This window comes from Trachurus trachurus (genome assembly GCF_905171665.1).
Source record: "Trachurus trachurus genome assembly, chromosome: 15".
NCBI lineage: Eukaryota > Metazoa > Chordata > Actinopteri > Carangiformes > Carangidae > Trachurus > Trachurus trachurus.
Window position 1 is genome coordinate 22022364 of NC_139906.1, and position 26592 is coordinate 22048955.

At 41.5% G+C, this 26592-nt stretch overlaps 3 protein-coding genes across 5 annotated transcripts; 1 reads left to right on the forward strand and 2 right to left on the reverse strand.

The window, feature by feature from the left end:
• Nucleotides 1–242: 242 nt before the first annotated feature.
• Nucleotides 243–2048, reverse strand: LOC310997809 (androgen-dependent TFPI-regulating protein). Its single transcript, XM_083987604.1, has 5 exons — nt 1852–2048; nt 1617–1739; nt 1422–1523; nt 1210–1325; nt 243–726 (listed from the first exon to the last, which is right to left on the reverse strand). The coding sequence occupies exons 1-5, from the start codon at nt 2002–2004 to the stop codon at nt 567–569; spliced, it is 654 nt and encodes a 217-aa protein (XP_083843730.1). The 5' UTR covers nt 2005–2048; the 3' UTR covers nt 243–566.
• A 2042-nt stretch (nt 2049–4090) lies between these two features.
• Nucleotides 4091–12519, reverse strand: fam83ha (family with sequence similarity 83 member Ha). Of its 3 annotated transcripts, none has more exons than XM_083988395.1 (6): nt 12228–12519; nt 10560–11011; nt 10280–10444; nt 9546–9670; nt 4868–9371; nt 4091–4770 (listed from the first exon to the last, which is right to left on the reverse strand). In XM_083988395.1, exons 2-6 carry the CDS (start codon nt 11001–11003, stop codon nt 4759–4761), a joined length of 5250 nt encoding a protein of 1749 aa, XP_083844521.1. In that variant the 5' UTR covers nt 11004–11011; nt 12228–12519; the 3' UTR covers nt 4091–4758. The 3 variants fall into 3 exon arrangements, with proteins under 3 accessions (XP_083844521.1, XP_083844522.1, XP_083844523.1); XM_083988397.1 differs by lacking the exon at nt 4091–4770 and having other exon boundaries at nt 8543–8681; nt 9122–9371; XM_083988396.1 differs by lacking the exons at nt 10280–10444; nt 10560–11011; nt 12228–12519 and having other exon boundaries at nt 4868–8681; nt 9122–9371; nt 9546–9663.
• A 7022-nt stretch (nt 12520–19541) lies between these two features.
• mlh1 (mutL homolog 1, colon cancer, nonpolyposis type 2 (E. coli)) lies at nt 19542–25914 on the forward strand. Its single transcript, XM_083987651.1, has 19 exons — nt 19542–19759; nt 20466–20556; nt 21474–21572; nt 21686–21759; nt 21849–21921; nt 22008–22099; nt 22189–22231; nt 22332–22420; nt 22532–22644; nt 22747–22840; nt 22929–23082; nt 23259–23569; nt 24505–24650; nt 24753–24861; nt 24943–25006; nt 25088–25252; nt 25346–25438; nt 25522–25632; nt 25717–25914. The coding sequence occupies exons 1-19, from the start codon at nt 19653–19655 to the stop codon at nt 25870–25872; spliced, it is 2184 nt and encodes a 727-aa protein (XP_083843777.1). The 5' UTR covers nt 19542–19652; the 3' UTR covers nt 25873–25914.
• The last annotated feature ends 678 nt before the right edge of the window (nt 25915–26592 follow it).

The window sequence follows — 26592 nt, forward strand, 5'->3', positions numbered from 1 at the left end:
CTGTAATATCTGCATCAGAGCCACAGACAGTTGCAGAGCATAAAGTTACCCCACTTAAAATGAAACAATGCTATTTGACTGTTATGGAAGAATGCAACCTAAATTTCCTTTCAGCATTTAGCCAAAGGGTCAACTTATGTAACAGAGAGGTGATAACTTTTGGGGGAAGGTCATGTGGCAAAATGAAATGACTCAGTAACATTTGTTATTCATCGATCTTATCTTTATTACTAAGGTTTGCCAATTACCCACCATATACTGTATATACCCAGAACAAAAAACTGAACAGTGGTGCTTTTATTGCTCATTCATTCCACTTTTGGTTTGAGGAAGAATGTTGTTCTTCTTCTCTTAAAAGTGACGCAGCTTTGCTTTAAGGGATTGCCACCGTCCATTTTCATTTTAGAGTCACTTGTATTTGCTCAGTTTTTCAGTTTTGTTCATGTCTTTACCTAGAATGAAGAAGACAGTGGCAGAAAAGAAAGACAGACAAGGAGAGAGGGAGAGATTAAAGGGGGGCTGACTTCAGTTCAGGTGTTTGTCTCGAGTTGTGTAATGTGTGAATGTCACTTACTCCACACATGAGTGTTGAGCTTGTCTCCAAGCAGGTAGAGCAAGGTCACCACAGACATGTTGAAAAAGAAGAAGCCCACCAGTCCAGCAGTGCTGAAGTGGCCCAACAGAGGATACACCCAAATCCCGACTGACAAGTACACCCATATAATCCTGCAGAACATGTTTTGAGAGAAAGAGGAAGAACAGTTCTTACTATCTGTCAGACCATCTTGTACTGTCTTGTCTGAAAGATCAATGTGTTATGCAAATATTTACTGGCACAGCGCTTCTTTCCCTTTGGCACTGATTTTACTGATTATTTAACACAAATAAAGAATCCTCATCCTAAACATACAGTATGTTTATTGTCTGCACATGGGGACACGTGGGGATCTAAAAGCAGAGTCATAGTATATGAGCCGATTTGAGATTTAAAGTTTTTACCCTCAAGTTAATTTGCAGTGAAGTCGTACATACTGTACTGAATCGGATTTAGCACTAAGAATAGCCACACTTCTGTGATTTAAGCTGCATTTAGTCAGGTTCAGATAAGAATGACATCATTGTTTTAAAGTTGTGTGATATTTGTATGTTAACTTTATTTCTATTAGTCTATGTAATTTTTCGAATAGATCTGGCTGACTAATCACTTACCAAAATAAGTAAGACAAGCCCACAACTCCTAATGCTGCAAGTGCATGTTTGGTCTGTGGGTAGTTGTGAGGCTGCACCAGCAACTCTCCAAGTAAAACAGGCAGGACAAGTGTGTGCTGAGAAAACAGTGGAGCAATAAGTCTTTATGAGCAATGCATTGCTTCATTTTACACACAATATTCTTACAAGAAAGAAAGAAAAAGTTTACAGACCATAGCATGGTTCATCCAGGGTGGAAAGAAGGTGTCAATAGTGGCTGGGTAGACCAACTCTCTGTCATAGGCAAAGATCGTCCAGAAAAGTAGGACAACAAACTAAACAAAATGCAAAGAACAGAGATTGTAATGTACAGCAAAAATAATTTTTAATGCCAAAAAGTGTTGAATTTTCCTAAATGTGTTTCTCACCATGCCCACAGGGAAGGCAAAGACAGAAAAGATGAGGTCTTTACATCTGCTTAGAGAAGTCTCTGACTTTTTCCCTTGTAGATCATTTACAGCTGCCAGTCCAAAGAACGTCATTTGCAATAACTGAAATATATAAGCAACATTATCACGTCATTCTTTTCTGTTAGACTTTTCTCACACCTGCAGTAGATATTATTGTATACTAATATAAAGAGATAATAGAGGTGTTACTCACCAAATTCAAAAATGTAAGGTACTTCCACGGTCCTCCGTAAACAAAGATTCCTGGTGGTAACTCCTCTCCATCCTTAGAGGCGAGACACATCACAACAAAAGCATACCAGATGAATGCTGTGATGTGGTAAACTTTCCTCAGGGTTGAAGTCATTCTAACGTAAGTTCAAAATACGCAACAAACAAAATAAATTAAGCACTGGGAAATATACTACTAAATAGCTAAAGTGTTTCCTTTCCCTTTAGACTCGAGGTACTCAAGGCGGTGAGGGTTTTTTGAAAGATTAGTGTAATTCAGCACAAGCTTATCAAGACATTTGCGAGAGGTGGAGGCAAAACGACACTTTAACCCCCACAAGAGGCCCACTGTTTCTTATGAAGCAAACGACTCCTTCTTTCATAACCAGTGAACTGTAGCATGTGACTGGTGGCAATTTCAGTCACAGTGAGACCTTAATCGGTTTCAGTCTCAGTGTTTTGCAAGAGAAGCCCCCCACTAAAGTAAATCACATTAAGTAAATAAATCAGGATCAGTTCATAAAGATACCGGGACTGACAGGCTAGAACGTGGCACACTGGCAAAAGAGTGGGAAGACCTTCATGCACACTACTATCTTTTCCCACATGTTGTATTGTGTCACATGCTGGGGTCAAGCTGGGGAAATATTAAACCTCTGAGATCTCTGTATAAAAAAAACCAACTAAGTAAAATGCCCTTCCAGAATACAATATGAACTTCATCCTCAACCCAAAGCTCAATCAAAGCTCTAAAATGAACTGAAGACTAAAAGAATCTTAACTCTGTCACCACAGACTTTGTAATAGTGCTCTCAATCTATATAATACTTAAAACAGTGCATCAAATTATAACATTTTGTACATGACCCTTTTATAAATCAAAATAGATCAATCTTAACTAAATGGAATGGTAGCAACTACATTTTTTGGTTACGATAGCTTTCATGATAAAGGATCTAATGTAAATGTTTTGCTCTACACAGCCAACATGAACATTAAAAGATGTTTACTTATAAGTGTGGGACGAACATTCAGTTCAGCATCAAACGTCACCCTTTCAACTGTCCCCAGCGGAAAGTGAGCCTCTTGTTTTGCTCATACAGTAGGCCTATCACTTCTTTTGTTCAACTACAGCTATGAGTGACTGTGGTGTCCTAGCTGTCCTAAAGAAGAGGCCGTGCTCAGGAAGTGGCTTATAAATTCTTGTATTAAAAAAAAAAAAAACAAGAGATGTTGTAAACAGCTATTAAATCAATATGGGCAAAGTAGCGATAGCAAAACTTACAAGCAACAGTTTAGCCATTAAAATGAGCCTAGCTAGATTTAAACAGTAAAATGGCCTTTAACACATTTCTAACAGAGGGTGTCAGTCTTCCATCAAATAAGGAATACCATTATGTGATGAATGTTATGTTACATTCTCAGGGCAGGTTGTTATTTTTTCACAGGGCCCAAAGTGCCTGGCATTGGGGTGGATATTTTTGGGTAGCAGTAACTCTTATTTTTGGCCTGCGGGTGGAGACAGAGGAGAGCTCATAGTGGTGAAACTCTCATGAGATATTGGGTAGTTTGTGTAATCTTGTTTATCAGTGGTTAAGTAAGTCAAATTATATAGGCTCATAATATGTAATCAAGATGTAAACATCTCTATGTGTTGCACACTGAAACTATGATACATGACTGCAATCTGGGTGTAACTTGTCTGTGAAATCGCGAAAATATTAATTGAAATACAAATTGGTCACAACTCCATAGCTCAATTCAAGCACAGGCATAGAAAAATAATTCATTCTAAGCACCTTGAGTTTCAATGATGTCATAATCAAAAATGTTAATAGTGATCTAAATGTCATATTTTTGCAGATGTGACTGTGAACCTGACTATGCTTAAAAATCTGACCTGAGGATACATAAAAAAAAACTCTTCACAAAAGCGTTTTGATATTTCACAGTGGGAAAAGCATGAGTGTAATTAATAAGATGATGATGATGATAGCTGCAATCCATTTAGCTGCTGCAGCTTCAGGGTCCTGGTATTGTGTATGCTGGGTCAATGTCACCCTGTCATGTTGGTTGGAAAGAACAGAGCCATTGTTAATGGTGCAATAAGTAAGATCAGGATCAGCCAGACAGGAGCCAGAGAAACACATTTTAAAGGAAATTTATTTACAAATGTAATCCATTACAGAGAAGCACAACACTACTTACTCTTATGTCAGTTATTTGCTGTCTTGGAATTTCTTGTTGTAATGTTCAAGCATTATTGCAATATTGTAATATGGTAGGAATGTCATGTTTAACCTGGAATCTTGTTCAATGTTTAATTCAGATTAAACAGATCAACGAAAGTCACAATTTATTTAGATGTGAACAATAACAGCATTTCATGGTGTGAATTTACACATCCACCTGTTTTTCATAAATACATGTACTGTATAAGTAATATTCAGCACATTTTGTGAAACACTATGATACAAACTACACTTCCACAAGCTCAAACTATTTCATACTGTATAATCTATTAACATCTTATGTTGTCAGTGACATTCATGCAAAAGTTTATCAGTGCTTTAAAAAAACACATACTGTAAAAATGAAAAATCTGTTGCACACATTGCACTTAACCCATGCATTCTGTAAAACCATATTTAATCCCACACAAATCAGACCATGTACTTTTCACTGGTAGCAACTTTGTTTTTCATCCACAGTAAGAAGCCTTTTGCTGGACATAGTACATATAACTCACAAGAGGTTTGCATGTCCGTTTTATCCCTTGAAGCTGGTGTCTCTGGTGGAATGCGTCGTCTGTCATTCAAACATCTTACTTCAGCTCATCCTCTTCTTATACATACTTTTCAAACAGTTTTTTCTGATAAAACTCGTATAGTTACGGTGCCATCTGTGAAAGTAGCAGAGAAGCAAAATTATTATCTCACAGGCAAACAGATGTACATTTAAATGTGTGATAGTAACAATGGTGTCTTATGTATTCATACCTCAAATCGACTGTAAACCTTTCTCTCCTTCCTCATGCTCTGGATCCTCTCCAGAGCCTTATCCCTTTCCTGTTGTGATTTAGGCTCTCTGCTGAGTGTCCTGAACCGTCTTTCGTTCTCCCTTTTAGCTTTTTTGCCAGCTTCATCTTCTTTCTCCTCATCTGTTGCAGGAGATTCTTTGGTAGCCTCATTCCTGCTCTGGCTGTTAGCGGAAATCTGCTCTAGAAGCAGCTTTGTATCATCTCTGAGGTTACTGCTTGAGAGCACATTGGCAGTTGATGAGTGGTAGCGGGACTGGCTTGATTTTGGCTGCTTGGACTTTGGTGACAGAACGACAGGAACGACCTCTTCTGATGTGTTCTCTGTTGCTTCAGAGCAGCTATTTTGCCTTGATTGTTTTTTTGTTTTCTTACTTCTGGCAGACCCCTGGGTAGAACTTTTCTTGACCTTATTTGTGGCCTCAGTATCCTCAGGTTTTTTCTCACCAGAGATGGGTAGTTCAGGCTCTTCACTCTGATGGCCTTTTTTACTTTTTCCAGCAGGTACGGGTGCTTCTGAAGGCTGGCTTTCAGAAATCACAGATCCAAGTGTTGGCTCTTGTTCTGTTGGGGTTTTTGAGGTAGGCTCAGTTGGGGTAGAAGCTTTGTTTGAGTCCAATGTAATCTGACTAGGAAGAGAGGGTGTAACTGAGGGGCTGCACAATCTAGACGTGTTGGTTTCTGTTTTTTCAGCCTTGGGGCACAACACTGGTCTCAATGAGTCAGTTTCAGGAGAAGAAGAATCTGTTTCAACAGGAGTAGTAGTGACAGATTCTGTCAGGTTAGGTTCAGAGGGAGGGGCTGCTTGTGTTAATGCGTCTTGTGAAGATGCATTTGTTGTAGACTCTGAGGTATTTGGAGGGGTGTCTTGATTGACAGGGGAGTGTACTTTTGATGGGGCACGTTCCAGTTGGGGAGTAATTGTTTCACTTTGGTCAGGTCTGGAAATAGAACTTTCCAGATCAGATGTATCAGGTAAACCTGACTTGGGTGATGAAGGGCCAGAGCTGGGATCTCTGCTATCAGCTTTGTTGTCCTTTGATGATCTAGCCTCAGATTTCTCTGCAGTAACCTTCAGGCCAGTGTCAGAGTCTTCTGATTTGGGGGCACTTGTTTCTAAAGGTGTAGAAGACTCTTCAGAATTTGTCTTTGTGGTGGACTGTGATGATGATGTGTTCAGTTCTGGATAAGTATCAGATTCCACATGTGCAGAGACAACAGCTGAAGGGGTCTCAGATGACACAGACTGAGGAACAGGATCTTGTGAGGATTCAGATTCTGTAAATGTTGTAGAGGTTACATCCTTTGCTTGGGAGGACTCACATGATGAGGAGCTGACAGATTCTTTTGTTTCTGTTTTGTCAGACTTTGTAGACAAAATGTTGAAAGGGGGGGTTATGGAGTCTTTTGGGGTAATGTTAGAAGATAAAGTTTCTTCAGAAGAGGGAAGAGGAGCAGGGTTGGATGTTGGAGGACCTTGACTCATCTGTGAACCAGAATCTGACAGAGCATCATCAGACAAACAGCTTTCAACAGTTGGGTTAGAGCGGGTCAACTCTGATCCAGTCTGTTGTTCAGATAGCAGTGCAGGGGAGGACACACTGGTTTCTAACTTAACTGACTGGGGGTTTTCAGTGTCTGATTCAGAAGGTGGTGCAACCTCTACTGAACCGGATGCCTTTAAGGTAAGTTTAAGGGTTGGGCTTTCACTTTCATCAGTTCCTTGCGAAAGAGTAGGAATAGTAGAAGGAGCAGTATTTGTTGGTGTAGGTGGTTGACTTGAGCTTTTCCGTTTTACAGCAGTTTTTGACAGCTGTGCCTCTTTAGCACGTTTGCTTGAAGAAGATTTTGGGGTAACATTAGAGGATAAAGTCTCTCCAGAAGGGGGAAGAGAAGCAGAGTTGGCGGTTTGAGGACTTTGACTAATCTGTGAACAGCTTTCAACAGATGTTTTAGAGTGGGTCAACTCTGATCCAGTCTGTTGTTCAGATAGCAGTGCAGGGGAGGACACACTGGTTTCTAACTGAACTGATTGGGGGGTTTCAGTGTCAGATGTAGAAGATGGTGCAACCTCTACTGAGCTTAGAGAGAGTGAACTGGATGCCTTTAAGGTAGGTTTAGTGATTGGGCTTTCACTTTCGTCATTTCCTTGTGAAAGAGAAGGAATAGTAGCAGGGGCAGCAGTTGGTGGTTTAGGTGGATCAGTGGGGCTATCCTCTTTTGCAGCAGTTTTTGACAGCTGTGCTTCAGCAGGTTTGCTTGAAGGGGATTCTGTTTCTGTAGAAACATGTAGGGATGTTGCTGTTTGTTTGTGTTTCACTCCTGTTTTCCTTGTATTTGTTGAAATGCTGGTTTCTTCCTCTTTACAGCTTTGGGGGGGACTGGAATTACCTTTTACATCATGACTGTCATGTTTTTTAGTCTTATCACTAGTAGACAGAATGACTGACTCACATTCTGCTGTTTTATTTGCATCATCTGCAGTAATATTTTTACGGGATAACTCCACAGATGATGAAGCATCAGCAATCTTTCCTGAGTCTTCTTCTGGTTTATTTCCCTCCTTTTTACCAGTTGTACTTGTTTTTAGATCAGCTGGTGGTTTCATTGGAGCCTTGTCCTTGCTCTTTTCAGCTTCTGCCAACTTAGCTGCTTTGCGTTTTGCTGCCAACTCTTTGAAAAACATGAACCTTTTGTCAGGATCATTCATATCAACATTAATTGGAGTGGTGAGAAACGATTTGGATAGTTGCACTGGTTGATCAATTTTGGACTCAGAAGGCTTGGGTTGGGGCACTGATTGCGAGGATTCAGTTTTTTCTGTATCTGTCGGTTTGAGTGACTCCTCTTCCTTGCAGTTTTTCGAGGGATCTTTGGTATCGTCTTCCTTTGATGTATCTTTATCATCTTCTTTACTGGTTCCATCACCTGGTTTGGACGAATCTCCACCCGAGGAATCAAAAGTGCTTGACTTTAAGTAATGGCTCCATCCGAGAGGTTTTCTTGCAGATAGCCGTTGTCCTAAAACCTGTGAAAGAAATGGTTGTTTGCTCTGTTCGGCTTCATTTGTGTCACTTTCCTCATCCTGTTGGCCTGGAGCAGTTTGGGTATCTTGAGAAGCTTGCTGGTCAAGAGAGCTGAATATCAGAGAGGATCTTAATCTGGAGCTCCTGGGCGCTGCAGTATTGTAATTCCTACGGAATGAGCCATCCCTTCCAAGAGCAGTGGTTTTTGGCTCTTTTTGTTCTGCTTCCTCTGCTTTTTCACATTCAGCAGTGGATGATGAGTCTGAGGTTGTTGATGCTGTTTCTGATGCCACTGCAGTAAGTGCATCCGGGATTTTTTTGGACTCCTCTTGTACAGTGTTTTTCTTATAACTTGGCAGTTGACTTGCCCTGGGTAGCGCCGGAACCTTAAACTCTCTGATAGTTGGGATTTTAGGCAGTGATACATCCAGGCCAGGTGCTGTTTGTTGTGTGGGGTTCAAATGATCTTTTAAAGGTTCTGTTGCCTGAGGTGGCACCAGGCCTTCATCTCCTGGAGTATCATGTGCACTTAGGAATGAGGTAATCCTCCAATTTCTTAGGCCACGTTTCACTGTAGGATCCTTGCGGTCAGTGCTAGGTTCTTGGAAAAACTGCTTCTGTTCAGTTGGATTGGGAGAGCTTTGACAGGCATATGGTTGTTCTAAACTCTGTCTTCTAGGTTGAGCTGGCCTAAATGGTAAATTGGCAGCAGGTAGGGATTTCTCAGAGGCCTGGTCAAGCTCCACATTTCTGGTAGATGATAAATAGTTAAGCACAGGGTCAAAGTTATCAGAGGGTTGCATCCCCTGTGGTAAACCAGATTCAGAGTATTGGTCTGATGAATGATAGCCTTGATTCCAGAACTTGTCATAGGCACTGGTATCTATTTCTGGTTCTGTTCTGGGTTCTGGATAGAGCTGTAGCCCCTTGTGAGACTGCCTTCCCTGGCTCTCAGGTTCTGGGATTCCCTGCTGCTGCAGGAATGGATAAGATAATCTACCACCTTCAGCATAGCTGTGACGTTTGAAGGCAGTATTTTCCATCTTGGAAATCCTGGAGAGGTTCTGATCATATGGTTGCTGAGAGGGAAACCTACTGTACTTATCTGAAGGACCATGCAGGGATGACTGTCTTTTAAGTGGCACCAATCTCCAATCTACATCCATGGGTTCATCATAGGAATGTCTTACCCTGTCTTCTGGATGACAGGTGTCCAGCGATTGAAACTTCCTGGGATCTCTGTAGAGTAAAGATGTTTCCTTTGTGTATTTCCTGTGTTGCGAAAGGCTAAAATCGTCCACTGGAGCAGGCACATCTTCCATCACCAGTGGTTGGGAATGTGCAAACAGGATCCGAAACTCTTCATCAAAGGTTGCTACGAGCTGTCCAAGAAAAAGGTGTGCCATGCTGCGGTGGAGCTTCTCAAAAGACCACATGAAGCTATACAAAAACATAACAATAACTGAGGTTTAATACATTTCCTTAACTCATTGCATACTCATGACATTTTTGAATGCAAACAGATAAAAAAAAAAAAAATGTACAAAAATGCCTGTCACTTGCTTGTGTGGTGTTGGGTTCAGAGGTATAGTTTTCTGTTTTAAATGGCCTCACCTGTAGTTTCCACTCAGCACAGCCCTGCAGTCTGTCAACAAGAACCGATCCATCATCTGACCTTTAAATGATTTCCCTGAGCGGCAGTGATATGTGACACCGGTCACTGTTCTCACACGTAAGAGCTGCAAGACACACACACAAAAAGATCAAGTCAGAGAATAATAACTATCTTAAGTAATGCATTGTGTGGTGTTTGTGTTGTGAACGGCATTATAAGCTAGGTGGCAGCATTGCATTAGTACTACCACCTTCGAGCTCAGAGGATAGAAAATGGCTGCTTTACAAGTTCCCTCATCAGTCCCTCCGGCAAATTGCAGTAATTGACTGATTTGTATAGACAAAAGTAAATAATATACTATGAATATTCACTATATAGATCATGGACGACAAATATTTATGAATTAAATGTGATGTGAATGTGCCATATTTCTTTAACTACAATGCTGCTGTTCATCATAATAAAGGAACATGACACTCACTATGTTTTTCAAGCTCTGTGGCACAGATGAAGAAATTAATAGCTGTTAGGTGAATTGTTTGGTGAAGTTTTTGATCATTCATGGGATTTGTTATTAAACTGGTAGTTATGCATTCATGTTACTAAATTCATAACTTTTTACAACACATAACAGTTATATTAACATGCACAGACAGCCTTTCTCTGTGTAGTGAGTGTAACAATACAGCTTTATTACAGTGCCTCAAATGTAATGAGAGGAACATGTACTTACTTGAATGGTCTCTAGATTGACCCTGCAGTTGTTCACCATGTTGATGAAGTGATGTGCATTCTGCTCATCTAAAAGGATGTAGACGGCAACATTCCTCGCAGCAGCATTGAGAAGATCCGCAAAAATGTCAACATCAGTAAACATATCCATCACTACAGCAATGACCTAAGAAGATAAAAGCCACAAAAAGAACCAGTTTGAAATCAAAGCAGCTTGACACTGAGACAATCAAAGTCAAGTTTGCTATGAAATGATCGTTATAAAGAAAGCGAAATCCGACCTGCCAAGCATTTTGGATAAGTCTTCGAGCCTGCTCCTTGATACTTGGCATGTCAGCCTCAGCAGGGCTGACCAGAGTGGTGACCTCTGTGGGCCCAATGTAGTGATGCATCTGAGGCCAGCCAAGGTCCAAACCTGGGACATCCAGGTCAGAGTGAACCGGCCAGTAAGTGTTGGAAGAGCTCTCTCCATCGGTCCCCAGAGATTGTTGTTCAGAGTGGGAGCTGTCCAGAGGGAACTTAATAGAGCTCTGGATATACTGAATCTCAGGTGTAGACAGGAAGTCCACCACATCAGCTGTCTGGAGGAATTTGTAGTATCCATGTAAATCCTCCTCAACCAGTGCATCAATAGCTATGCGGTACTCTTCCCGGTAGTGAGGAGGGAGGTAGTTGGGATCCAGGGGGTTATCCCCAGCAGAGGAACACTGAGAACGACGTGCCATACTGTTGTCTGTGGAGGGTGAGGGCAAAAGAAGACACAGTATGAATAATTCTCCGACACATGCCTGTTTCAACCAGACGGAAATGATTCAATGACTCATGACTCATTCATTTACAATCGGTCTACACAGCATTTAATAATCCATTAGCTGTTGATGCTTGTTCTCAGGCAAAATGCTTCAAAGTTGGTTCCAGTTTCTCAAACATAAACATTTGCTGTTTGTCTTCTAATGATAGTATTATTATAATTGATTATAATTGATCATCTTCAGCTTTTTGACAGTTTGTCTGATAAGATATTTAATTTGAGCTCTGGGAACTTGTTGTCTTATCAATGATTATATGTTTTTATTGTTTGTGAGTAATAATCAAGTAAGTAGGCCTAATAATCATTGTAGCCCCCAAGGTTTATATTAACTTTATCTTTCAGTGGAATTATCCTGTGATGTGATTGCATCATGTTTTCACTTTACTAGAGACAATGATTCAGAAATCAGCTCATAACAAAAGAAAAGAAAAAACCTACAATTTCATGTGTTCTGTCAGATGCAGAGCATTACAGTTGGACAAAGACAAGTTTGAAACCCGGGTGACTTCTTCATGTGAGACTGAATGTCAAACTGAGATGAGAATACTGTTATATTGATAATCCCAAATTTAATCCAGTCATTTACCGTAGCTCAGCACAACAGCTATGTTCCCATAGCAGTTAAAGTGATGGGTTCAACACTGCAGGTACAATGATAGGGCCCTATCGTTACAGAGGCCCCTCTTAACGTAGGCTAGTTACAATACTACAGAAGAAGATCACACAAAGTGCAGAGGGGAAGATGGAATCTGACCACAGGATAGATCATTATGGGTGTGGCTCCTCCCTCTGACCAAAAAACCAAAAGACTCCATTCGCAAGTTCAAGGAAAACAACACGTAGAAGATAATGAAATGCAAAGCCAAGGACCCAACTTTACTCCGACAACTACAAAGAGACATTTCACATATCACCGACTGGACAGTTTTTTTGTTCCTGGCGTCTCGGGGGTCTAATGGGAATGGTCTAAAACACACTTCCCACTAAATCCGAGCTGACATGTCAGAAACTTTCAGAAAGAGAGCCCACTGTACCACCGACCACCGCGCGCGAGCCATATGTTAAACTTCAAAACTTCGTATTATCCATCCATAAAACAATAACACAGCTGCGGTCAAGTGTTATTTAGAGAACTTACCTCACTGATATCTAGGGCTACTCGTCAAAACTCTGTTGGGTTCAACTTTAAGCCAGTCATCATGTCTTCTTTCCCGTGTTTCCCACCGTGTTGCGTCGTGCCTCTAGTCCGTATGTGACTTCTCGAAAGAGTTGAGTTGCATAGTTTTTCCCCCTTCACCCAGCTAAACCAGTTTATTGTCATGCTCGAGGCATGTCGGCGAGGATATTACACTCACAGCACTGAGAGCAAAACTGCAGTCGACACACACTTCGCCCCGCCTCGACTGGAGCAGCTCCACACACTCAGTTCACTCCTGCTTCCCTCAGCTCAGTCGGTGAGTCAGTGTCAGTGTCCATGGTTGTCCCGAGGCGGCTGGACTCTGCACATCTGTTATCTGTCCATTGATGTCCAGCTGAGTGACTGCTGCTGCTACTAGCAGCTGCATAGTGTAGGACTCCACAAGCAGGCCAGCCCATTACTCACTCATACTCACTCACTTTGTAACTTGGCTCACTTTTTTTTTTTTTAATTATTATTATAGTACTGTTTTTCATATCACCCAAACATGATCTGTCTTTTACAAGTAGGTAGCCTATAACCCCACTTGTGTGAAACATCTGGATGGGAAATAAATACCTTGTCATTCCAGAGTAGCCTAAATCAAACTGATGTTTTCGCCTACTGTTTCTACTATGGCACCATAGGTTAAACTGCCTATATCAAACAGCTATCTTGATGGGTTACTTGATTTGTTAAATTCAGTTATTAGCCATCAATATTGCAATGTGAATTGGCAAGTAGCCTAATGGAAAACTGTCACTGGACTACCTTCCAGTCATACATCGCCATAGGGCTAACAGACATTTGTGACTGGAATGCTTCTAAACTGTGAGGCAATCACATGTTGTCTGATTAAGTAGCCTAATTGCAGATGTGTTTTTCTTTCCCACAAAACACAATAGCTGAACTGAAGTAAGGTAATAGTAAGGTAATAGCTACATAATTAAAGTTAGAGTTCCTCTTGTAGAGAGTTCATTTGTTGAAATCTACAGTAGGCCTAGAAGGCTTAACATTTCAGTTCATATTTTTCTGATGGGGAGTCAAAACTCTATGACCTTTAAAACAGCATTTAAAAAAGGGGTGGTGCCTTGTGCACTGAATCATTATCAAATTGTAGTTGGAACTTGCTTGGGAATGGGGGTGGGGGTGAATAGCAACATATAATCAAACATAACTCTTATAAGCTAGGCCTATTAGGCTATATGATTTTCACTGGTAAACATATGTGGAGTTACAAGCAACAGGCTACTTCATAAACTCTTACGCACCCATTAACTGATGACACGATAGACCACTTACACCCTGTCTCCCTTAGACATTTGTCTTTGCATGGGCGAATATGTCCTTTTTTGGGTGGACAGAATGGGACCTTATGTGGAAATGCTATCGGTTAAAACACCTCTAGTGTTTGTGTGTTAAGCTTTGCAATGCTGAGGATGTCACACAACATGCCAGATGTTTGGCCCTGCTATCTGTGGATGAAGGTGCAGTACCATAACACTTACTAAACTGTGAGGCATCACAGTGAAACCAGGACAAACCTTAAAAGCCTGAGGGAAAGGCTTTTTCTACCAACATAGTGCCAACATTAATTCCTGTGTGTCTGATCATGGTTCATTAACAATTTGCTTGCACCGTTCACTGTAATAAGCCCGGACTGAAGAGATTTTACGCAAAGTTGTGATGTGTCTTTACCTTGTGGTTTAGTTTGGGCACTAATGTGGAAACCTAGCGGAGGAGGGCCATCTGAGAGCTCAAGATAGGACCTCGTGGTTCATGTTTTGTTAAACCCTGGAAGGAGAGAGGCGGACAGACTTATTACAGTGTTTTTCCTTCAACGGTTGCTCCACAGTCAGACCTAAAATAGCCTGGTCAGGATGAAAACTGATGTAACTAAAGTAAAGGAAGTGATGCAATGTAGCTGCTCAAGTGAAGACTTGAAGACAATCCCTTATTGTTCCCTCTAGGCAACACCCAAGGCACACAGAGGAGTAGTCGCAATAGAAACTTTAAAATTACTGTTCACTCAGATAAAAGATAGTTGCTGCACTACATACCATGGACGGCATTCACAGCAGCATGCTCTTAACCCTCTGTAGCTCACAGAATAATACAGATTTGATGCCTTGCCTTTTGGTTGTGTGACTGACAGCCTGCCCTTGATTATGAAACATGAACTTGGTGACAATGAATCAACACTGGGACCCTCCCCTTCTTCGTAAAACATCCCCAGGAATGTGTGACTCAAACATACAAAGAAACTGATATGAATTATGTGATGATACATTGTTCAAATGAACCACTGATTGTTGTTGAAAGTGAACAAAGACACAGTATCTCCTGTTGTAAACAAATACTGTTGTAGGATACAGAGTATATAGCTGATAACTGTGTCTATGGAGCCCTGGGAGAATAAGTCTGGTTTACTTAAAGTATTATGAGATACACTTCATGCCTGACATATTTATCTGATAGATTTGGTGTCAGATTTAGGACATTTTACTGTAAACAGTAGTACACTTTATCACTGTATTTGCTCTTCCACATTACCGCAGATACTGTAATAAAGAATACGATCCTTGAATAATCATCATACACACCAGTGTAGCTGTGACAGATGCAACCTGAGAGGCTTGGGCTTCAACAACAAATCCAGCATGCCATGTGTCAGGCCACTATAAAGCTCCCATGTGGCAGCTGGAAAGAAGTAGATAACACACTGTTGTTAAAATATTAAACCCTCAGTACTCGGTTTGTTTTCCATTGTGTGGATAAAATCATTGAACTATGGGTTATCTAAAGTTGGATTTTAAAACAGGACAGGAAACATAAAGAGACAACTATAACTTCAAAGTAACAGCTTACCACCGACTGCTTTCATCAACATTATAGTAAAATTTCAATTATGGGACAGGTGGTGGCATGTATTTTCCTGGTGTGGGTACTGACATGTCTATACCTGGGTTGGCCTTACAAGAACTGTTCTTCAGTGACATACAGTCATGCTTTTTTCAACACGAAACAACTTCCAAAATCATTTCCCCTTTTTTAGGATGTAGGTCAAATGTAATACATTAACTCTGCTGGTGCTGAAAGTTTTCATATAATTTGTCCTGTATTTTGATTTTGTTATCTGCAAAACTAATGACATTCACAACTTCCTTTACCGTGGTATCTATCATACATACATGTCAGCATGCTAACATGCTACTTGTGAAAAGGGGAAAACGCATAGAAGGTAGGGATAGCTAAGTGGACACACTGCTGTTAGTTTTCAGCCACCATGGCTGGAGAAACTTGGTCAAATGCAATAATTTGTATTTTTGGCAAAAGGTTCTAGCAACTGAGAAAGTACTTTATGACAAAATATGTTTTATTTATCAGGGAAGGTATGCATCCATCTATTGTTTCTAACTTGTGTCTGTGCTTTTGTGGTGTTGCTAAGGAGAGATTAGGAAGAGGAAAGAAAACAACGGAAAGAGGAAGTGCAGCATCTGTGGAATCCATTTCTGCATGCATCATTTGACACAAAGGCAGAGGAAGTCTTAGCAGTTCTCAAGGAGGTGAGATCAGGCTTTCGAGATGATGAAGTTGGAATTAAGAGGCTGCTAATTTAGTACACTTACAAATGAGCGCGGCATTGCACTTGGACTGGATGGATGGCTAACACATAGTCCATAAATTTATAAAGGACGTGTGATAGAGCTGAGATTATGACATTCTGTAATCATAAAACTAGAGAAAATCCTGTTATTTCATTTTATAATCATTTTATACTTAATCTGACATAATTTTACATTCAGAGTGAGTGAGATTACATACTTATCAGTAGAAGAAAGACATGCTGCTCTATATTTGTCACTTGGAGAGGCCATGACAAATTCCACAGATGAATGTATTCCTACAACATTTTGTGTCTCCAAGAGATACTCTACACACCTTTCAGTCCCCCTGCCGCTGGGCTAGATGGCAGTGATCACAATACAGTCTTGTTAGAAGAGGCTGGGGCTGTCCAGTCAGAAATCGTCACCTTGCTGGTGAAGAAAGGAGCCAGCATAAACACACAGGTGAGGAAAAACACAGCAGTAAAAACAACATGCACACAGCAACATGAAGATGTAAATCGGCCCCCGGCTGTGTCTTAGGACCTCTTAGATGGGCACCTCTGCTTTAACCTGTATTTCAGGCCATGCTAGGACAGTGCACACTTTGCTGCAACTTCAAGTTGAACCAAGTTGACACAGTGAGTACGCTCAGTCAGAAGTAGGTGTTTCAGTTTTGACTGCCCTCTTCCTCGTCAACAGTGTTTATGTATTTACTGTGTTTGTTCTGTGTAGTTGTGGAAAAGATTTGTATCAGAAGTGCAGAACATTTGTGTTTATTAAATCCTCTTTGGATGCACTTTGGCTTTCTGTTCTATGCAAACAGGTATGCATTTACATACAAGCTTACGTTCACCTGCGTGCACTTGCATGTGTGTGAGCAATTATATTAGCTCAAGTGCTTGTGTGATTGTGTGTGTAATGACACGCGGTAAATGGCAGGTTGAAACAGGTGTGGCAGTTTTTTTGACATAGTATAGAATGAAAAAATGTAAGTAAATCAAAAGAGATAAAGAACCAGTTCTGGCCTTATCCAACCTCTTGCCAGTTGAAGTAATGAAAGAAAAATAAAATTTGCATAAGCTATAGAGAGCAAACGGACGTCTTTAATTACACCATGACTGCTGCCGGATCGTAGAAAAACAGGTAACAACAACTGTGATTTACATTTTAGAAGAGTTTTCAGGCTTACTTCAACTTGCCTAATAACTTTCCAGTTCTATTGTATTGTATCCTGGTGCACATCCTGCAGCTGCAGCACACTGGAATGTTCTGCATTGAGTCAGGGACACACATGACAGGAAAGACATCATATCCCCCCAATTTATCTTATATGCAAAGACACAACAATGGCTGTCACTTTCTCTCAGCCTTGAGAGAAGAAGTGGAGCGACTCCCACCGAAGTGAGATAGCAAACATCTGCGATCGATTATGACATAATCAATATAGTGGGTGGGGGATCTGCTTGACATTACAGTGATGTCACTGCACTCTGAACCCTGTGGTTCAGCTGCAGAAGGAGCCTTACGCACACAGTACATGAAACATGCTTGTCTGCACCACACCGTCTACATTTCATACTTCCAGTGACCTTTCAAGTTGTACCATTTACTTTTGTAGTTTATCTTTCCATCTGCCTGTGGTTAGTTTGTTCATGGCCCTGAAGACGCATTGGCAAACATTCAAAGAGCAGCACTATAACCTGCAGAACCAATAAACTGTGCCAAGTTTGCCGTCTGGGCAGTCAGGTGATGGCGCTTTGTACTTCTGTATAAAATATAGATTATTAAGAAACGCCTAGTTATTTTCTTTCTCAGATGAGATTTCCTGCTTCAACTGATGCCCCTGAATGTGGTGGGATTAAGAGATCAAGAGGGATAACAGGTCAAAAGTATGATGTTATGATGTCACGAGAGAGTGAGCTTACACCTCAAGCTTCAAACACAAACACTGACATGAGCTTACTAAAGTTGACATAATATTTTACTGATCAGTTGCTGCATTTAGTATTTATGTAACTGTAGATTTTTTTTTCTGACCACAAATTCAGCTCCTAAAAATCTAACCATAGACTACTAACTCCACAGATAAAGAGGGATCATTAATCACTAAATTATATTCTCCGTGGTATTCTGTAATACATACAATTAAATGTCAACAAGGATTTCTTTCTTTCATAAAATACACAACGTTTCAAGGAAAACCGGGGGATCATGTTTTAATTATAGACTATAGAGGAACTGAACTTTTGGTTTTCCCTGGCTGTCATCAGGTTTTTTATTTATTTATTATTCAGACGCTTAAGCATAGTATGCCCCTTTGTCAACTCTCCAAGTTCAGGTTGGACTGCATTGAGATGTTCTGCCTGAGAATGATATTTAAACAGCGCCACACCCTGGACAGCCTACTCACAGCATTTTATTGTGTTGAGATCACCCTGCCTGAGGCCACAGTTTAGGGAACCTTGCAACACAATTCTGGCAGCTTCTGTAACAGAGAAAATAAGTACGGTGTTGATTTTTCATCAAAAAACTAACATCTTCATCAAATCTCTCTTGAACTGTTATATTTTTACAGATTATTTTTGGATTTTGGACCACCACAGCTCTGCTGATAGGAAAGATCCCCTCAAAAAGGCAATGGCTCTGTGAGGAATGCAGGCACAAGGGTTCTGGCCAACTATGCACACAGTTGAAGATTACAGTGAATCACTTACAAGTAAATGTGCAGCGGACAGCAAAACCAAAAAGCACTATATTTAGTCAGCCTACTCATGTCGACTTGCTCATGTGCTAGACCCTCCCACTATAGGTTAAATACTCAGGTTGGAATGCTGTGACTATAGATCAATCTGGACTTTGGATTTTGATTGTGTTAAAGTTAAACACTAAATTGTTCTCTAACTCACCATTGAAAGAGACAGTAAAACATTGATTATGCCTGAACAAAGATCAATTCTCTTTTATCTTTCATAGTTTAACTTGCCTGATAGACACTGTTGTTGACTCTAATTCTGACCTGGTGCTCTGCAGAACAAGACAAAGTTGTTCATTATTTTACAACAAGATTTATACACTTTTTTTTGTAGTAGCCTAATAGGAAGAATATTTAAACAAATTAATTTACTGACTATCTGATTTCTTTTTAAATTAAAAGTGTGGTGGGGTGGGCTATAAGAAAGTGCTTCTAGGCAATATAGCCTACAATATAGAACGTCTCTGGCTATAATGTGGACAGGGTTTAATAAACCAATGATGAGGCACATTTCAGTATTTCAGAACCAGAGACAGTAAAAAAGTCACAGACTGTAAATGCCATATATTCACCAGAGAAGAAGAGTGACGTCTTCCTACGTCAGGACGTTGACGCCTCCACACTTCTCCCCGCGCTGTTATCAAAGATCGTTTATACTTGAGAAGATGAATCACCTCACAGTGAGAAAGGTGTCTTTAAAAGAAACTTGTTTTTACATACGCCCACGCAGTGCACGAAATTACATGTATTAAGTTTTTTGGGGGCACGTATATCGGGTCTTTAAAAAAGACAGCAGATAATGGAAATGTTGAGTGAAGGCGAAACAATGAGTCTCACCGTACTCCGATGAGCCGAGGGAGTGACACCTCTTCGTTTTCCTCTCTCTGGCCCCACTCATACACGCTGTGTCCTGTGTGATGCTAACTTAGCCTCAATGTACACACTTTTTTCCTGTATGTGTTTGTCTGTTTAGGGCCAAAACCTTCAGTTGAACCACTCAGGCATTAGGCCAGCAGCACTGCGAACATGGCGGGTGTTATCCGGAGGCTCGACGAGACTGTTGTCAACCGTATCGCTGCAGGAGAAGTTATCCAGCGTCCTGCCAACGCCGTCAAAGAAATGATTGAAAACTGGTAACTGACCCACTTCATGATATAGATACTTATTCCTAAATATTATATATTAATCTGCTGGCTTTGATAACCAGTAGTGGAACCGATGAAAGTGGCGGTATATGAGAGGTGCCAGTGCCACCATTGTTTACATCAGGATTGTGGCAAAGCAGCTTATCAACACCTGTAGCTTAGTAACAGTCCAGTGACGTCTGGCAATGACTATAAGCGACCTGACAGTGTGTCACATACAGTACAGCTGCGTAACAAGTACAGTACAGGCCAAAAGTTTGGACACACCTTCTCATTCAATGTGTTTCCTTTATTCTCACTGAAGGCACCAAAACTATGAAAGAACACATGTGGAATTAACAAAAAAGTGTGAAATAATTGAAAACATGTATTTTCTTCTTTGTCTTCTCTTTCTTCTTTTCTTCCTCCTCCTCCTCCTCCTCTATCTCTGCCCCCACCAATTCTAGTTTCTTCAAAGTAGCCACCCTTTGCTCTGATTACTGCTTTGCACACTCTTGGCATTCTCTTGATGAGCTTCAAGAGGTGAACCTGACCTGAAAATGGTTTTCACTTCACAGGTGTGCCTTGTCAGGGTTTATTAGTGGAATTTCAGTGAGAATCTACAATGTAAATAGTCATGAAAATAAAGGAAATGCATTGAGTGTGTCCAAACTTTTGGCCTGTACTGTACATGTTGTGTTTTATTATATTACAGTCTGGATGCCAAGTCCACCAACATCCAGGTGACGGTGAAAGACGGCGGACTGAAGCTCCTTCAGATCCAGGACAACGGCACTGGCATTAGGGTGAGTGACAGGGGCGTGTGTGTGTGTGTAGGGTGGAGTTACATTGCATTTTATTAGAAACACCTGTACACTAATTATCAGCAGCATCCTGCAGCTTCGGTCATGTTTCCCTAAAGTATAACAAACAATGTGATCTAAGTCACTTTAGTTGTTGCATGATGGTGTCAAATGGGCTGGTTTTGGTAAATCTGGTGACACAGTCAAAAACAAAAGCCACAGTCACAGATAACCACAAGTGTGGTCTGCTGCTGTAGCACATCCACCTCGAGGTTCCTTTTTTCAGTCATGAACAGCTGCTGTGGGCTTGTAGTTTCCCCAAAACTAGACATTGGAGAACTAGAAAACGTAGCCTGGTCGATTTGGCAGGATTATTGCTGACTGTGCCAACTTTGCCGTCTTTAACAACAGCATGAGACCATTGATCCAAACTGTCTTGTCGTGTCAACAGTCCAGGCTGCAGCTGCTAGCCTACTGCTGCTGGTTTATTGGTGCAGGAATGTTTCCTTGGCACACTTTGAGCCCATTAAAATTTTAGTGCCACAGCCTATCAAGTCAGAAGGCAAAAGTCATCTCATACTGGTTTCATGAACTTCACAACAAGTTGGGGTGGGGACTTCAGTGTCTGCGCAACTCACCAAAAGGAGACAGTAGAGATAGACAATGCTGAAGAACTGAGGATGTTTTCAGAGCAAGGTGAGGCTTTATGGTGTTCCTAGTGAAGTATCAGTTCAGTATTGCCTGGACTGTCCTCTGTCTATTAAAACAAACATGACTGAAACCCATAGAAACCCAAGCTCCCCCTAGTGTCTGATAAGGGGGGTAATCTTCACTTCACTGTTCATATAGTGTGTGTGTGTATTATGCTGACTCTGACTTGATTCTGACTCGGTTGATCCCTGCCTTCTTTACTAATACAGAGAGAGGACATGGAAATCGTCTGTGAGCGTTTTACCACCAGCAAACTCCAGACTTTTGAGGACCTGTCGGCCATTGCAACATATGGATTTAGAGGAGAGGTGAGCAGCGCTGCTAGCTCTGAGCCCTGAAGCAGCACCAGCCATCAATGCATTATTACTCTTCCCATACATTTTTGTTTGACATCATATTTATTGTCTGTTCCTGGTTCCAGGCCCTTGCCAGTATAAGCCATGTTGCACATGTGACCATAACGACTAAAACAGCTGATGCCAAATGCGCCTACAGGTGTGATAACATTTCAAATCATGGCTTACCAACTGTGAAGGCAGAGGTTATGGTAATGTTTTATGGATCTATTCTTTTCTGTCATACAGAGCCAACTACAGTGATGGGAAACTGAAAGGTCCCCCCAAGCCATGTGCTGGCAACCAGGGAACACAGATACTTGTGAGTTGATTGAACTCTACACCTCGAACAGAGTGAAGGTCGTGATTGCTCAGACACCTCCAATAGTTTGCTTTCACCCTCTGCAGGTGGAGGACCTCTTCTATAATGTGTCGACCAGGAGGAAAGCTTTAAAGAGCCCCAGTGATGAGTACTCCAGGATCGTAGAAGCGGTCAGCAGGTCTGTTTTTTTATCCCTTCTGCTGGTCTATTATATCATAGTGTTTGGATTTCATCTTGTATATTCAATATTACCCTGCTGTTTTTAAGGTACGCCATACACAATTCAGGGAAAAGTTTTTCCGTCAAAAAGGTGAGATTTGCTCTTTTTTCTTCTTTGATTGGTCAGAGGATTTCTCCTGTTTTTTCTTTGCTCAAAAGACAATTATCTTATTATTCTTTTCCCTTTCCAGCAAGGAGAGACTGTAGCAGATGTGAGGACTCTACCCAACGCAACTGTGGTGGATAACATTCGAGCTGTGTTTGGCAATGCAGTCAGCAGGTACTAATAATCAACCAGGAAAGAAAGGAAAACCTGCTTTGATGCTCTCTGCATGTGGCGTGTTATCATCTCAACATTGGCTGCATGACAGGCTCTGCACTATGTCCCCAGGGAGCTGATTGAAGTTGGCTGTGAGGATCAGAAACTCGCTTACAAGATGAAAGGCTACATCTCAAACGCTAACTACTCGGTCAAGAAATGCATCCTGGTCCTCTTCATCAACCGTACGTTTTGCAGAAAAGTCTCTGGAAATGTAGCACCTGGGAAAGGTAGTTCAGTCTTGGTAGTGTCTGGTTAAATAGAGATAGTGATGTTTGTGTTCTCAGATCGTCTGGTGGAGTCGAGTGCTTTGAAGAAAGCTATCGAGACAGTTTACGCTGCGTACCTTCCCAAGAACACACACCCTTTTCTTTACCTCAGGTAACAGAATGTGTGTTTGTTTTCTATAACAGATTCTATCACGGTTAAATCAACTTTGTCATTCACTGTTGCTGTCTGATCACTGCAGCTTAGAGATCGCCTCGCAGAATGTAGACGTGAACGTTCACCCAACAAAGCACGAGGTGCACTTCTTGCATGAAGACAGCGTCATTGAGAGTGTTCAGAAGCACATCGAGAGCAAACTGCTGGGCTCCAACTCTTCACGCACATATTTCACCCAGGTATGATAAGATCTCCGTGTTTTATTATTGCAACACTTGTTTGTTTTTTTTTGCTAAATATCCACTCTTCCCAGAATACTTCTGTCAGATTAGCAGAGTTTTCTTTTCTTTGGAGATAAGAAAAAGGAGGTGTGAGAGGATATTAGGACATATTGGCTGTGTGTTTGTTTGTGCAGACGTTGTTGCCAGGGCTCTCAGCCTCGGGTGGTGCTGAGGTCAAGTCCTCCAGCGCCGCAGCAGATTCTTCAGAGCGAGTCTACGCACATCAGATGGTGAGGACCGACAGTCGCACTCAGAAGCTGGATGCCTTCCTCAAGCCGAAAGAGAAGCCGCCTCCCGACCCCGCGCCAGCTGAGCCCGCCCAGCCCGACAGCGTAGAGATGGACGAGTCGGACGATGCCGACATGCTGGAGGCCGCGGCTCAGCAAGAGGCAGAGCCGTCAGAACACGAGGAAGTCAATGTCACGAGTGCTTCTGACGCTCCGAGGTTAGCAACTACATAAGTTGAAGTGTTCAGAAGAGGATTAGCGATTCTGAGTCAGAGCCAACATGCGTAATTGAGATAAGTTTTTTCTTTTCATGCAAGTCAGATCAGGATTGGTCTTGATGGATGATTGATTCTGTGTGACTAGCAGCAAATGAGTTATGAATGAGGGCAGGAAGAGGAGTGTAAAGGTAAAATGAATCATGCCTCATGAGTTAGTCATCCCTTCCTGTCAGATTTCAGGTACATGAAGTGATTGTTCTTTGACTCATTTTTAAAGCTCCTCAGTATTATTTGTGATTATTGAGACACATAGAAACGAACAACCTCACACACTCACAAGTTACGCAACGCATTTTGGAGTCATCAATCCACCTACAGTAGTGTGCATGTCCTTTGACTGTGGAAAACCCGCACAGGGAGAACATGCAAATTCGGAAAGGTCAAGGAATCAAACCAAGAACCTTCATGCTTTGAGCTGACAGTGTTAATAGCATCCCTGCTAGTTGTAGGAATGCTGTTATTAACTTTTTGAAAAGTGTTATTATAGAACATATAAACCTACTTGTATTATCACCCTATCACATAATCATAAACAAACAGTGCTTCTGACTCTGTATATGACACATGTCAAGCTGTCAGTCTTTTATGGATTTCCAGTCTTTTAAGAGAAACCAAGGCTGATGTCACTCTGTGTCTGCTGGATGTGTAAATCACAGCTTAGAAAATGATCTCATGTTATGGTCATGTCATCAGAAAGTGGATTCCCTCTGCCCCCATGTGGCCAAAAATATATTTCATCCAACAGCAAGACACAAATCTGTCACTCATGAAGTGTGAAAATGTGTAAAAGTCTTTACAGCCTGTTAAGTTTTCCCATTTTAAGACAGTGTGAGTTATGTGACAGCAATGTGTGTGTGTGTGTTACTGTGAGCCAGGAAGCGCTCGAGAAAAGAGCAACAGGAGGGTAATGAAAATGAAGAAGGAGAAGACCTGACGGCTGCAGCCACGCCCAAGAGACGAGCCATTAAACTCAACAGCATCAAAGAGCTGAGAACTGAGATCACTGACAACACGCACAAAGGTAAACAAGACGACCATCGTCTATTTCAGCTGAATATCAACAATGATCTAATTATTCTTGGTGAATTTTTCCCTCATGAATACGCAAATACTTTTCCTCCAGGTCTTCAAGAAATGCTGCAGAAACACTCGTTCGTGGGCTGCGTCAACCCCCAGTGGAGTCTGATCCAGCATCACACCAAACTGTACCTGCTCAACACAACCAAACTCAGGTCAGACTCAGGACACACATGGCTCATCCCCTGTGTTTCAGGCCGATTCTTAATATTTCATTTCTTTCTCTTTGGTTCCAGCCAGGAGCTTTTCTACCAAATACTCATCTATGACTTTGGTAACTTTGGTGTACTGAGACTTTCTGTGAGTAAAGTCGAGATTTTGAGTAAGTAGAAGTTGTGCTTTTGTGCAGTTTGTGTGATCTTAATGATTGTGTGCGTTCAGACTCCTGCTCCGCTCTATGACCTGGCCATGTTGGCTCTGGACAGTGAGGAGAGTGGCTGGACAGAAGAGGACGGACCCAAAGAAGGCCTGGCTCAGTACATAGTGGACTTCCTGAAGAAGAAAACTGAGATGCTGGAGGACTATTTCTCCATGGAGATAGACCAGGTAAAGCTCTGACCTCATACCTGCGACAACCCTACCCAATGGCCGCCTCTTCACAGTAGGCCATGTTATAAAAATGAGCTCTGTGCACCGTAGGAAGGAAACCTGACGGGACTGCCGCTACTGCTCGACAAGTACGTTCCTACCATGGAGGGTCTCCCCATGTTCATCCTGCGTCTGGCCACTGAGGTGAATGAAGTCTCTCTGCATTCATGGCAACAGTCTGGGAACACAATCTGTATGTGTAAAGTTTCCTTGGTGGTGTTGTGCAGGTGAACTGGGACAGTGAGTCGGAGTGCTTCAGAGACTTCAGTAAGGAGTGCAGCATGTTCTACTCCATCAGGAAGCAGTACATCCTGGAGGCTGAGCCGGGGGAAGAGCAGGTGTCGTATTGAACGCGTTTTAACAGTTTCTGCTTTTTCTTCTGCTGAAAACAAAAACAAAATAACTATTTGCCATGGTTTCAGGGTGGGGAGGCAGACTCGTGGCGGTGGAAAGTGGAGCACATCTTCTTCAAAGCTTTCCGATCCCTCTTCAGTCCTCCAAAGGTCTTCAGCGAGGATGGCACGGTGCTGCAGATCGCCAACTTGCCTGATCTCTACAAAGTGTTTGAGAGGTGCTGAAACTGATCATCAGATCAGATCCGACCAAAAAAAAAAAATCAACCCTACGTGCTGCTCTTTTTATACTGGATGTAACATTTGTGCTGTAAATAAATATTCACTGAGACAAAAATCCAGATGTTTATTTTTATGTGTGGACCAAATACCGCGATGTATAAAAGGATCTGTTCTCTCACAGGAAACCCTTGAGCTGAATGGCCTATTTAAAAGTGCCAAGCCTTCACATGGTTTTCTAAAAGTAAGACTTGGGACACACAGCCAGGAAAAATAGAACTGACACATAACTGAGTCCCATAACGATACTGCAAATGTGCCAGCACACAAGCTTAACTTATTACTTCTACAGCTCCCCTGCCACTCAGACATGTGTGCAGTGAGTGGGGATCAGAGCTCAGTGTGAAATCAAGTAAAAACTTCACTCCCGAATACTTTATGGATAATTACAGGTTTATAGCAAGTGTTGGAAAACTATTTTTCATGATTTATGCTGAAGGATGGATGTTCCTGACTGTGCCTCTGTCCTTAATCCAGTCATAACTACTAATCCAAAACTGTGAATAATAGAACATTTCATAATGGAAAAAAATGACCTTTTCTTTCCACTGTGATTCAAAACTGCAACAATGGTGAAATTAAATATTTTATGGCTATTGGTATCAAAAGTCTATAACCATGATTATGTCAATTTAAAAAAAGAGAGCAAAGAAAGGATTCAGATTG